Below are 12624 nucleotides of genomic sequence, written 5' to 3' on the forward strand. Positions count from 1 at the left end.
TCATTCTCAACTCCACCTTTCCCTCGATGTCTTGCTCTGTGTTTCCCTGCTCCTTCAGCAGGTGCTGAGGCAAAGGGCCATTGGACAAATGCTTGTAAATAAAAAAAACTCAAAAAAACCTACAAGAGCTAATTTGAAATGAATGTGCACACAGCACAATCAAAGAGAAGTTGTCACCTGTTCAAGTCTTTTCCTCTGAAGCTCCAGCTCCATCTGTCTCACATCCAGATCCTGGATTGCTGCGGCTGTTTCTCGCTCTCTGAGATCCATCTGTGGTATAACAAGAAAACTGTAAAATGTAGTTATTACAACAACTCAATGTGACACACATCTTCAAAATATCCCTAAAATTAGGAAAAATACACAAAAACTTTTCATGTGATAATGATGGAGTGTTTTTTCACAAAAATCTAAAATTATAGTTATAAATCTGACTTTCTTTGTTAAACATTTTTTTCAGATTTTTTCCATTATAGTCGATTATAATAATCTTATCTATGACTATCTTTCTATATATATTTTTTAATTTGAAATTCAAATCAGGTATATTTTCAATAGAAATAAAAATATTTAATACTTGCAGTTCATTGTGTGCTGCCATTCTAATAACTTAAACGTCCTTCAATAGTCAAAGTCTAATGTTATCAAAACATAGTGTGTTACCTTCCTGTTTATCTCCTGGTCCAGTCTCTGGACCTGTGTGGCTCTCAGGTCCTGCTGATGTTTGAGGAAACGTCTCCTCGTTGTCTCCAGCATCTGTAACTCCTTCACCTTTAGCTCTCTCTTCATTGCAGCCAACCTGCAGAGGACAGAACCTCACTTTATATTCCTTTTTTTCTTTGTGATTCAAACATCACCTTGTCCTTTTTTTACTTTTCCCTCTGCTCTGTTAGTTTTTCCTCTTCTTGTTCCAGGATCTTCCTGCGTTGCTCCTCTGCCTTCTGTAGCAACTCCTGTTCACATCATTCACATTTCATGTCAAGCACACAATTGGTCCATGTCACAATTATTATTATTTTTGGTTAATTTTTACCTGTTGTTTGAAATAGGCCTCCTCCTCAGCCTGACGACGCACAAAGTCTGCTCTTAGAGCTGAAACCTCCTGTCTGTTTTCACAAAACAGGCAGCATTTATTTTAAAACATCAATTTAATAAATCTAAAAAACATACTACACTGACCTCTCTTGTAGATATTCCATCTCCTGCAGTCGTATTTTCTCCCTCTCCCGGCTTTGATACTCCACAATGAAATCTGGGTAGTGGTTAAACACTGGGTACTGGCCTGTGGTCAGTGGAGTAAAGTCTGACAGCATAGTTCTGGGATGGATGTCGGCAGGAGTGCTGCTCATCAGCCGGTACGCCTCCTTCATTAGGGCACCAACATCCAGGTTGTTACGATGGTGAAAGAAATACTAGGAAGTAATAAGAATAAATAAATAAAGAGAGAACAATTGAATATGTTCAGGAAAGGCAGACAGAATTGACATACAGTAGTTTAGAGGGTGGGTACCTCAAAGTCCTGTTTCTGTGTGCAGAGGAGCAAAGGCTCCCGGCAACAGGTGATGTAGGCCACGCAGGCCATGATCAGGAAAGATGGGTGGTTGGTGAAAACGTTGTCAAAGAGTCTGAGCCACTCGTCACGGGTTAAAACCTCTGAAAACAAGGTCTCCAGCAGTGGCCACACGTAGAGCTACGACACAGACACACAGAGTTTCACTAGGTACATTAGGCAAATGTACATATTGTATTGAATTATTCACTAAAACCAGCAGTATTTCCATTTGTTCGAACCACTGCAACCACTGTTGCTTGAAATCAAAGTTCTCCCAAATATTATTTTTTACACTATTGTGCATCATTTGGTTGTAGATGTTTGTGCTGCGCTTTCACCTGTGAGGTGATGCCACAGTTCACCAGGTGCTGCAGCAACTCCTTGTCATGATGCGCTAGTATGTTCTCAGCCATGCTGAGGATGTTGAGAGGGGGGTTGGGAAAGTATTCAAACCAGTGTTGGCACCAGTTCACTGCAAAAGACAATCTAAGTCAATAAAATGCACTTATATGCTATATCAGTGGCTATAATAAGTGGCAATAATAAAATTAATTAGATCAAACATTTGACAGCGATAGTAAAAATACAACAATGCAGTAGGATCACTGTTTATTAGGAAATTTAAAAATAATTACCTATGACAGTTGCTACCACCTCAAAACACAGCATAGGATTGTTCTGGAAGAGTTTGACAAAAGGAAAAGCCACCAGTGGAAGGTATTCCACCTCTCCAAAGATGGCTGCCCAGTGCGATAACGCAGACAGAACCCTGAGAGAGGGAGTGTAAGGTTCAATACAGAAAAAGCTAAAGAGAAAACAAATCCTTCTTCAGTCTGTTTACACTGTACCTCTGCAGTCCTCGCTGTAACTTCTGACTCTTGATGGGGTATTTGTTGTGCAACGTGAGGCAGGCTGCATGTAGGCCTTTATCAGTCAGACCGCTGAATGCTGCATGGTTCTCTGGGAGACACAGTAATGACCGCCACACAAACATCCTGAAACAAAAACATACGAACGTTAACCAATGTGAACACTAAAAAAAATGATAAACTGACTAACAAACATACAGACCTGTATTTAGCAGGATATTCGCCAAAGGCCTTCAGCAAAGACACCAGTCTCTTCTTATTCAGACCAGCTGGGAGTTCATTCTATTTACAATGTCACAAAATTAATGAAACGTTGCTTCATCACAAAGTTACACCAGCCAATCTGCTCAGCATTCTCAAAGGGTTCTACCCTGTTTCAGTGAACTTAGCTCCTGTTCTGCCAGTCTGTTGTTGTCTGATATGTGTCTTGTCACAGTGTCATTTTTAAACAAGTCATAGTGTTAGTTTTAAGTGCTGAATTATTCCCTTTACATCACTTTATACATTGGCAAATTTTTACTTCAGCCTGTAGTTTACATGTCATAGCTGAGATTGTATGTTCTGCCCACATGAAAAAGATATCTATAATAAAATAAATCACATGTATTACTGGATGATAACTAACCTCTTTGTCATCTGCTGTAGACACAGCAGGGGGCTTCAGTATTCTCACCCATGTCTGACGTGGGGTCATGGCCAGTCTTTGATCCACATCTGACTTGACCTTTACCTTTAGATTGGCCAATTCCTGATTTGTGTCACCATCTGAGACTACCGCCACCCTGGTGAATGGAGTCTGGGTAATGACAACATAGCAAAACAATATGAATACACATACATATGTAGAGTAAGATTACACGTGTATTCTAATGCTAAGATATAATATTCATTCATTCACCTTGTTTGACTCCTGTGTCAAACCCTGAACACTGTAGATATTGATGCTGCCGTTATCCATTATGGCCACAATGTGTCTGCCGTTAGGACAAACTCCCAGCGATGTAATGGCTTCATCAGGGGAGCCCAAGTGAAACTGGAGCTTACAGGTTTGAATGTTGATAAAACGTATTATACCATCCTGTCCCAACACGCCCAGTATCTACAGAGACACAAGTCACACTGAAATCAGCAAAGTTGATTTAAGGGGTTTAGAACAGAATAAAACAAACCTAACATATTTATATGGCAGTGTCAGAAAAATCTATCTTCAATATTTTCTTTAACTCAACAGATAATTAATGACTTAACATAATCATAATATAAATGTTTAACATACTTGATGCTAAATTGGACTGACACAGAACCTACAGACTTAAACACTGACACACAAACGTCAAAGTGTTAGTGCAGTGAGTGTGACAAAAGTGAATTGTTCACAAGTGTGTACCTGATTGGCTCCTTCATCAAAGCTGTCAGGCAGAAATTCCAGCTGCCTAACAGTTCGAACCTGTGTGGGCATCTGTATCACTCGACCCAACTGTTGACTCTCCAAACACCACAGGTGCAGCAGGTTGGAGCGACCACCTGCTACGAGTCTCTTGCCATCACTGCAAAAAGAAAACGTTACATCTGTGTTCCCATGTGTAAAAGTTTCAAACCTTAGAAATAACAGTCATAATAAAATATAATCTTATGGACATATAGAAAAGTATGATCTAGATTACCTGGATTATCAAACTTCAGAGTTAGCCTGAAGTTTGATACTCACCCTGTGACAGCAAAGGCTTTGTAGAAGATTTTAGGTCCACAGTCAGGAACAGGCAGCTGGTATTTACAGTGGAGTGTTTCGCTATCCCAGGCAAAGACAGAGTCATCACTGAAACAGCTGAGAATGGTGTTGCTGTTCGGCAAAAATAGAACCTGCAAGAAGGTGTGTCATTACTGTTCCACCACAATAAGCACAAACATATTCAAAGCAAGTTTCCCGCTTTCATTATTACGGTACCTTTTGTATTCCAACAGACTGTCTGATGTTCAGCTTCCTCTTCCTCTGAAATGTGTCCAGGTCCCAGAGCTGAGCTGTATCCGAGGAAGTGGTGATGGCATAACGACCTGAGCTGTGGACAGAAATGGATGAAACTGCACCCTCGTGACCTCGCATCCAACTGACCAGCTGCTTTGTGTCTGTGCAGATATTGAAAACACAAACATACGTACGTGTAAACAAAGTGTAATTTTCATTTGATTTCACAAAACTTGGCTGTAAATTGCTGGTAAATGTGTGTACGCCCCCCTCTCCAACACCTTTTTTTAAAAACAGTCTATTTGACCTCTGTCCTTAGTTGTTGTAACATGACAATTGCCCAACATGGGATCATTCAAGTTTAATCTTATTTAATCTAATCTAATTTAAAGATTAAGCCAATATTTACCCTTGTCAAAGCACTTGACTGTGTAGTCAGCCAAAGCCACAAGAAACTCTGTGGTCCTGCGAAGGCTGAAAGCCAGAGCGGTACAGGCCTGACCTGTTTTCCGCACCAGACAAAATCTAAACAAGACACACATAGACACACCTTTAAAAGAAATAGATAAGATATAAGACCATGTTAGGAGTTAGGAGTGTGTTCATGCGTGTCACCTGTTTCTGCTTATATCAAATACATAGATGTTGCCATGGTGATCTCCAGCCAGAAATGAATCCCCTGTGGTGTCAAAGCTAACATGCAGGAAACGAACAGTCTTTCCCTGCTGAGCAGACCGGGCCACTCTCACTAAGACACTGAGGAAAAAACAAGTGATTGTTAGCGATTCTAATCTCCATTAAAAAGTTAAAATAAGAATCAGTAGTTTTATTTAAAGTAGGTTTTGGAAATGTCTAACTCCTTAATTCTAATCTGAAGATGTCAAAGCACAAGATAGGTGTTTTTTGTTCAAATTTAAATAAATAAATAAATAAACACAGGAGGTTCAGGACACATATGTGAGGAGCATAGAAGAGGCAAAGGTTTGACATCACTCTATATGGTCTTTTTAATTTTTCCACCATAAATTAGAAAACGATTCACTGTTTCACACAATGATGGTACCACCTTAAGCATGCTTAAGTGGTTGCTTTATTTACTTTAGTCTGTTTTGTGATTATAAAGAGCATCAAGATCAAAAGTAAAACAACAGAATTTGTATTTAAATATTCGCAACTGGCTCCTCTAGTCAAGATGTAACACAATAAACAATAAGATCACCTGATGTGAGGCAAAATATGGGTCGCACAAAATGTGCAGGCAGATTTGACTTTATCCACCCTCAAATGAACACAAGTCATCACAAGGCAATCAAGATTTTTTTTTATACACTCACCATCTTCCTGGTGCTGGTTTCCGATGCCAGATTTTTCCTTCTTCCTTATTCCCTATGTCCGTCACTTCCATTTTAACAACTTGTTGCCCCAAAAAAAACAAAGAATTCACGGTTCACTGACGGTTTTATCTTAGGCTAATCCCTGGGCTAGTCTTTAAAGGCGGAGTAAACAGCGCGAAATTTGAAAAGAACTCTCCGAACTTGGATTTAAACATGGAACACTGAGCTTGGAAAGACCATTGATAAATGATTTAAAATTAGTGTCACATGTTAGTCCACCACGGTGGTGTAACTACCCCGTTTAAATCCTAGGTTTGTGTTATTTTAGTTTTGAGCAATCTGAGGGTCGGTTTGTGTAGTCGCCTAAATGTGACGTATCTACAATAACATAGACTTGAATTATGGGAAATGTAACCAGAAGCTCCATCGCACTTTTTTTTACACATTTCCCCCATAATTAATCTATAAAATGTTCTATAGGTGCAATGTGTATTTTTATTTAAATATATTTCATCTTCTCTAACATGAACCTTTTACGTAAACGTCATAAACTGTCAAGAATGTCTTTATAGGTGACTTCTCAAGTGTGTAGCTCCGCCTCCTTTAGAATGTGTCGTACATTTCACAGGAAGTAGGGAAATATAGCAAAAAGCAAAAATGACTGAAGTTACTAAAGGATTACAAGAATACATCCGGTTTCAGAAAGTTTCCGTTTTACCGAGAAAAAAATCTGAAGATAAAAAAATAATGACATTTTATGAAAATACAATTACTTATATATTACATTATTATTATTAAATAAATTCAGGTATATACTTTTGTTTTCATTTTTACTTGAAATACTTGTTATTTTAATTTTTGTATAGGTTACACTTATTTTTGAAACAACAGTGAATACAACATAAGGTATTGAAGCATGGCTTTAACTATTATTGCACACATATCTCTCTCTTTTACCTTTTGAAACATTCACATTTTGGCAGGTTGTACAACACCATCAATTCAAACTTTCCTTTTGCACTTTAAAACGCAATACTTTGTTTAAAATTAATAACAAGATTTAAAAAAAATCACTTTGTATTGAGAAAAAGATCAACAGCTACAATTCCATGCTTAACACGAAATTCCTGGTTCTTAAAAAACAGTACAAAAGAAAAAAAGATAAAAGAACATCACATATATTATCGTAGTCTAACGATGGAGAGAAGAGTAGAATCATCACACTCAAATTCAGGACTTGTTGTTTTTATTATAACAGCTATTATTTGCAGTTTCCCATGGTAAAATAGTAATAATTGGTGCATTTATAGTTTCATTTTGAAAGTTTACACCGGAAATATCGCTGGGCGCATATGTCGCTTGATAATTTTTGAAGCTAGCTCTATGATTAGCCACGTCATGTAAACTTAGCACTGCATCAATTGTGATATCGGTTGAACCAGCTAGTCGGAGGACACGGACTCATTTTCAGGGAAAAGGAATTTTGTTTTGGGGTCATACGTGGACAGAAATCGTATGGGAAGATGTCAGATATTGGGGACTGGTTTAGAAGCGTCCCTCCAATCACCCGGTCCTGGTTTGCTGCTTCCATCGCTGTTCCCTTAATAGGGAAACTAGGACTAATTGACTTCAGACACCTCATTCTGGTCCCAGAGTTTGTCTATAGCAGATTCCATGTAAGTAACATTTAACTCTCACGGTGTGTTTATATCAAAAATAAAATACAATGACTGATGTGGTTTGAATACGCTATTTTGGCATTGTTAGCCGGTGGCTAAATGTATCGGTGAGCAGGCCCGAGTTGCGTGACAGCCAATCAAAAGGCGAGACGTTGAAGGGAGCAACTTCCGGTTGTTGTCAAAGCTTTGCTTTATTTAGAAACACTGAAATTAACCCAAGTTAAATTATGGCCAAATCAGACAGAAACATTTTCCTTCTTAATATTCAGTTCAATTAGCGAAAGGTATTAGTTGATGTAAAAGTATGTATGCTGGAATTTAAAGTTTTTTATGTTGTAAAAAAAACCCACACAGTTATTTTACCGGAAGAAGCACTAAACCATCAGGGGGCGACTTTAAGTTGCACAGAGAACTCCTTTTTAAATTAGAAAATGTTTTCGGCGTACTTTATTTTTTAAAAATGCAACTTTAAACTCTTCTTAACATTCTGTTTATTCTATAAATAAGTTAAAATTTGTTTTGTTTCTTGGATTTCACTCATGTTTCTTGCTGCAGGTTATTATTAGTACTAAGAGATTATAAACACGTTTCTTTACATTAAAACATTGACGCAGAAATGTCTAGTCGGCGACTCATACACTTTTATTAGACTATATAATATAAAATGATGTTTTGTCAGCATTATGAAAATAAATATTGCAGACCTGTTCTTGTTTTTTTTTAAAAGTAATTGTACGAGTCCAGGAGAATAATTTATTTTACAATTAATACAGCTTTCATTCCTTATTTTTTTGGTACTAATTTCTTACAGCTGTGGAGACCAGTGACAGCCACCTTGTTTTTCCCAATAACTCCCAACACTGGCTTCCTTTATCTGGTCAACCTGTATTTCCTCTACCACTACTCCAGTAGACTAGAAACAGGTGAGAATACCGCCACCATCATGTTATACAGGCACATAATGAACGATGAAATAAAATGATACGCTTGTACATTTTTCCTGCTATGTTTTTCAGGGGCGTTCGATGGCAGACCAGCAGACTATATTTTCATGCTTTTCTTCAACTGGATTTGCATTGTTGTATCCTTTTTTTTTGACTGGTGTCACAAAACACCATAATATTTCAAACTTTGTTTGAAGCAGGGTTTTTTGTTGTTTTCCACTCATGTATTAATGTTAAACACTAATTTTTTTCCTCTTCTGCATTGTATCGAATCTGTCCTTTAGGTGAGTCTCTGTCTCTGCAGCACTGTGCCATATCAGTATGGCAATGTGCCAGTGACCCAGTGTCGGTCTAGCACTGCAGAGCAGAGAAACCTAATCTAGGTCACATGCAGCAGAAGTGTAGCCCAGCCCACAGCTCAGCTCAGGGCTGTGCTGTTCTGTCAAGAGTTCAAGTCTGATGAAAGTCTTACTGATAATTTGAAAAAAGCAAATATTGATTTAAAAGAATACTCCAAAAATATGAGTATGAATGAGGGTGGGGGTGGGGGGGGGGATGTAATTTAACACTGTTCCTTGCTTTTTTTCAAGGTCACATTGACTGCTAGGGGGGAAGAACTGTTGTGTGTTAGTTAGTGTAGTCAGTTCATGCAGGGATTAAAAGTAGAAACCATTCAGACTCCTGCGGCTGTAATCTTTACACTCCTGTTACCTATGGATTTGTCCTTGACACTGATTGCAGATTACTGGAATGATGATGGACATGCGGGTGAGAATCCTCTCTATAATTATACCAAAATAGACTGATACAAAATTTACTGATTAATTCTCAAAGAAAAAAATCACACCTATTTTATCCCAGAAAAAAACAAAAGTACATTTTTTTCTGTGGAACTATTAGTTGAGTTTTCTGGTGGCTTGTGTTTTCAGCTCCTCATGATTCCCCTCATCATGTCAGTGTTGTACGTCTGGGCTCAGTTTAATAAAGACATGATCGTGTCCTTCTGGTTTGGAACACGATTCAAGGTACGTCACGTACATCGACCAGCCGGTCTAACAACAGAAGAAAATGTTTTCACCTAAATCTGACGGTTGTATTGCACGAGAAAAAAGTATTTTTTTAATCTTCCTCTCACTTGCTGCTTCAGGCACATTATCTCCCTTGGGTCATTTTGGGCTTTAACTTCATCATCGGAGGCTCGTGAGTAACAATACTTAATCATAAAAAAAACCCACACCATCTTTAATAATGTAATAAAAATTATCATTGTCCTGGGTTTAAACTAGGCCATGGGCAACATTTTAAATATGTATCATTGTCTCTGTGTTATTTTCTGCTGCTGCAGTTTTGTGAATGAACTGACAGGGAACCTGGTGGGTCACCTCTACTTCTTCCTCATGTACAAATACCCCATGGACCTGGGAGGACGTTCCTTTCTCACCACACCAGAGTTTTTGTAAGTTTTTTTTTTTGTTGTTGCTATTCCTGGCGTCATTGAGAAGTTTCAACTTAATTCAGCTACTGGAACATGAGATATTGCTCTTGTTAAAAAAGAATAATTGCCAAATAAAACAATATTTTTACTCAGTATAGCAGATTTGTAGAAATTTGTTGAGTTCTGAAACAATGGGAGTGAATGTGTTGATAGTGGTGGTGGAAGGGGTAAATATCATAAACCATTGTTATTTGAGATTAAGTCCAATCTCCTTGTCCAGGTATCGTTATTTCCCTAACAGAAGAGGAGGTGTGTCGGGATTTGGAGCTCCTCCCACCAGGAGACCAGCCGCCCAGGAGCAGCCAGGAGGAGGAGCAGGAGGAGGACGTCACAACTGGGGCCAAGGTTTCCGCCTGGGGGGTGAATGAGAGGAGCGGAGAGGAGATGTCAACAACATCCTCCGCCTCCTCAGCTCTTAGCAAAAATAAAAAAGGCCTTTGCAGCTGACGACGTTGGTTGATATGCCTGCTTCTTCCCATGTCAATCACCTGTGGGAAATAAAGAATAAATATGTTGATCTTAATTAATTGTTTAGTGTTAGAGATGATGGGATGAAACTAGAGGGAGTATGCATTTAAACCACGGACGCAGCAGGACTCAGACTCTGACCATCAGGCTCAGTTCACCACGTAAAGCCAGCTCTTCTTCTCCACCAAACTACTGCAGATGTGTCCAAGTGAAGCAGATAGAAGAAAATATTAATAATAAAGTTTTTTTTATTTTTTCGTATCGTGATGTTTCTCTGTTGCTTCTTCCTCCTCTCTGCCCTCTTCTTTCATCCCTCTTCCTCACTTTGTCACTGGTCTGATAAAACCAGAGACGTTGCAGCTGCTCAGCAGCTCGCGGATTGTTTTGATTCACACGGTTCTATGTCTCTCTGTTGCCATATCGGATTACAGTGCTTTCAGCTGCCCCTTCACAGAACATGGGTCAGAGCCACAGAGAGCCAGCACTGTTTTCACATCTGAACATACAAGGGTGTAAATGCTCTAAAGCTCCTGTGACACTGCAACTGATCTTTCTGATATAAAGTGTATTCTTTAAACAAACCGAGGTTACAATGTCGGATTTTTGTAAATAAAACAATTGTTTATTGTAAAGGCAAATGTGGCTTTAAAAAAAAAAAAAGATTTAAGTTCTGGCTGCGCCTCTCGTCACTTGTATCCACTGCCAATAATCTACATATGTAACTTGTCACAGTTTCACACCAGTGTTTATAGCTCTGGCACCTACAGTACATGGAGTATACTGTACAGTATATCCCATTGGTGAACACTAACAAAACAAATCATTTTATGGTTAAGATTAGGCTTATCTGACCAAGTTTGGTCAGTTTGTCTCTCGTACCTAATTCCATAGAAAAATTACTGTTTTTAGCTCATGCAGGAAAATGAGCTGCTCTACCACTGCCTTTCTTGTAGGTTTGCATCACATGGAAAAAAAATCTTAGAAAATGATTTTAAGTGCTGAAATCACAAAAAATAAATACAATTTCAGCTGTTAAAAAAATCTAAATTAGAGCAGCAGTGGTTCACCAAGGTGTGAAAGTCCAGGCATTTTACACAACAACAGCTTCAATCCAAATGCTGTTGGACTTAAGGCTACTTTAGAATTAAGTTGTTCTGTGGATGAATACATTTGAACAAAACCTGTGACAACAATTCCAAGGATTATCAGAAATAGGTGTTGTGTCTGAAAAGGCTTTTACTAAATTGCATTGTGTAATTTGTTGGAAATGGTCTTAAAAACCCACCGTCTAAGAGACGAGAGGCAGGTTTCAACGTTGTATTTATTGAGTTACAGCAGACATTGGGTAGAAAATGCGAACTGTATTCTAATATTAGCCAACCAACTGTACATAATCCCAGAAAGTTGTTAGCTTGAGACTAAAGAAGCAGCAGCAGAAGTACACATTCAGCCAGCAAACAGCCATTCACCTGCTGGTTTGAAAATAAATCTTTGTTCTTTGAAAATGGCGGCTGAAGTCGACATTTGTCACTGGTACAAATGTAGAAACAATATACGGTTTGACAGAATCCCTTGTTTCCCTGGTTTTTGAAAACTGAAAGCCGCTGTTGAATACGGTTTGACAGAATCCCTTGTGAAAATGAGGTTTTTGAAAACTGAAAGCCGCTGTTGCCCATGCAAATCATTCAAAAGTGCTTTGCCCAATCAAGTATGAGATTGATGTTTACTTTGTACTAGGGTTATGATGTTGTGAACACATCAACAATTTACCAAACCCTGTGCCACTCAGAAAAGGTGGGCATTCCTAAAGCCTGGAATGTCATTAAGATCACGTGAAAAAGGTGGGATTTGAATGCATAGTATTCCAGAATGGGAGTTATATAAAGCAATGATGTTAAACCAGTGGAGCTAACTCATGGAAAAAAGAATCACAAACTGGATTAATAGCTCCCTCTGCAGACGATGAACAGAGCGCTACTTATCAGTTTACAAGCACAGAATCCCAAGACTCATGCACATCATAACTAAAGAGTAGGTTTAACCATTTTTTGACACACTATAACCAAAATGTACTTTGTCAAGATCAGTCCAAGAACATTCCACATTCTCAGGTCTATTCTTCTGTAGTACAGAGGCTGATAAGGAAAAATCATCAGAGAAGAGCTGAAAAGGCAGCGTGGTGCAATCAAACAGACACTCCTCCCCCTTTAAATGCTCAGTGTCATAGAAGGAACATTCTGTACTCGTTCATGAAACCTGCCCTAGGTGCTGATGCAAAAGTCAGCTGATCAGGGAATTAGGATGCACTGTGCATTAATTC

General features: G+C 38.6%; 2 protein-coding genes across 2 annotated transcripts in view; one reads left to right on the forward strand and one right to left on the reverse strand.

Annotated features, from left to right (window-relative positions):
- The window catches only part of tbc1d31 (TBC1 domain family, member 31), an 8073-nt gene extending 1715 nt beyond the window's left edge, over nt 1–6358 (reverse strand). Inside the window, exons 1-19 of the mRNA XM_025061594.1 lie at nt 5719–6358; nt 5000–5140; nt 4794–4909; nt 4367–4545; nt 4130–4281; nt 3809–3968; nt 3320–3520; nt 3047–3217; nt 2624–2703; nt 2401–2547; nt 2188–2321; nt 1891–2024; nt 1511–1690; nt 1180–1412; nt 1034–1106; nt 874–953; nt 664–799; nt 178–270; nt 1–64 (exon numbers count right to left, since the gene is read on the reverse strand). The exon at nt 1–64 is cut by the window's left edge and continues 9 nt beyond it. Of these exons, the coding sequence (XP_024917362.1) occupies nt 1–64; nt 178–270; nt 664–799; nt 874–953; nt 1034–1106; nt 1180–1412; nt 1511–1690; nt 1891–2024; nt 2188–2321; nt 2401–2547; nt 2624–2703; nt 3047–3217; nt 3320–3520; nt 3809–3968; nt 4130–4281; nt 4367–4545; nt 4794–4909; nt 5000–5140; nt 5719–5789 (2545 nt within the window). The 5' untranslated portion in view covers nt 5790–6358. The remainder of the gene's footprint in view (nt 65–177; nt 271–663; nt 800–873; nt 954–1033; nt 1107–1179; nt 1413–1510; nt 1691–1890; nt 2025–2187; nt 2322–2400; nt 2548–2623; nt 2704–3046; nt 3218–3319; nt 3521–3808; nt 3969–4129; nt 4282–4366; nt 4546–4793; nt 4910–4999; nt 5141–5718) is intronic.
- A 591-nt stretch (nt 6359–6949) lies between these two features.
- derl1 (derlin 1) lies at nt 6950–10977 on the forward strand. Its single transcript, XM_008323949.3, has 8 exons — nt 6950–7394; nt 8209–8320; nt 8414–8478; nt 9083–9109; nt 9271–9366; nt 9489–9541; nt 9687–9797; nt 10057–10977. Exons 1-8 carry the CDS (start codon nt 7242–7244, stop codon nt 10202–10204), a joined length of 765 nt encoding a protein of 254 aa, XP_008322171.1. The 5' UTR covers nt 6950–7241; the 3' UTR covers nt 10205–10977.
- The last annotated feature ends 1647 nt before the right edge of the window (nt 10978–12624 follow it).

The sequence above is a fragment of the Cynoglossus semilaevis genome, chromosome 13 (assembly GCF_000523025.1).
Source record: "Cynoglossus semilaevis isolate Cse_v1.0 chromosome 13, Cse_v1.0, whole genome shotgun sequence".
Lineage (NCBI taxonomy): Eukaryota > Metazoa > Chordata > Actinopteri > Pleuronectiformes > Cynoglossidae > Cynoglossus > Cynoglossus semilaevis.

What these genes read in the sequence shown, in the direction of transcription:
- derl1 (XM_008323949.3), top strand. Translation starts at nt 7,242, where the DNA reads ATGTCAGATATTGGGGACTGGTTTAGAAGCGTCCCTCCAATCACCCGG. An exon ending in AACTTCATCATCGGAGGCTC is followed by an intron (nt 9,542 to 9,686) that starts GTGAGTAACAAT and finishes CTGCTGCTGCAG; the next exon opens with TTTTGTGAATGAACTGACAG. An exon ending in CTCACCACACCAGAGTTTTT is followed by an intron (nt 9,798 to 10,056) that starts GTAAGTTTTTTT and finishes CTCCTTGTCCAG; the next exon opens with GTATCGTTATTTCCCTAACA.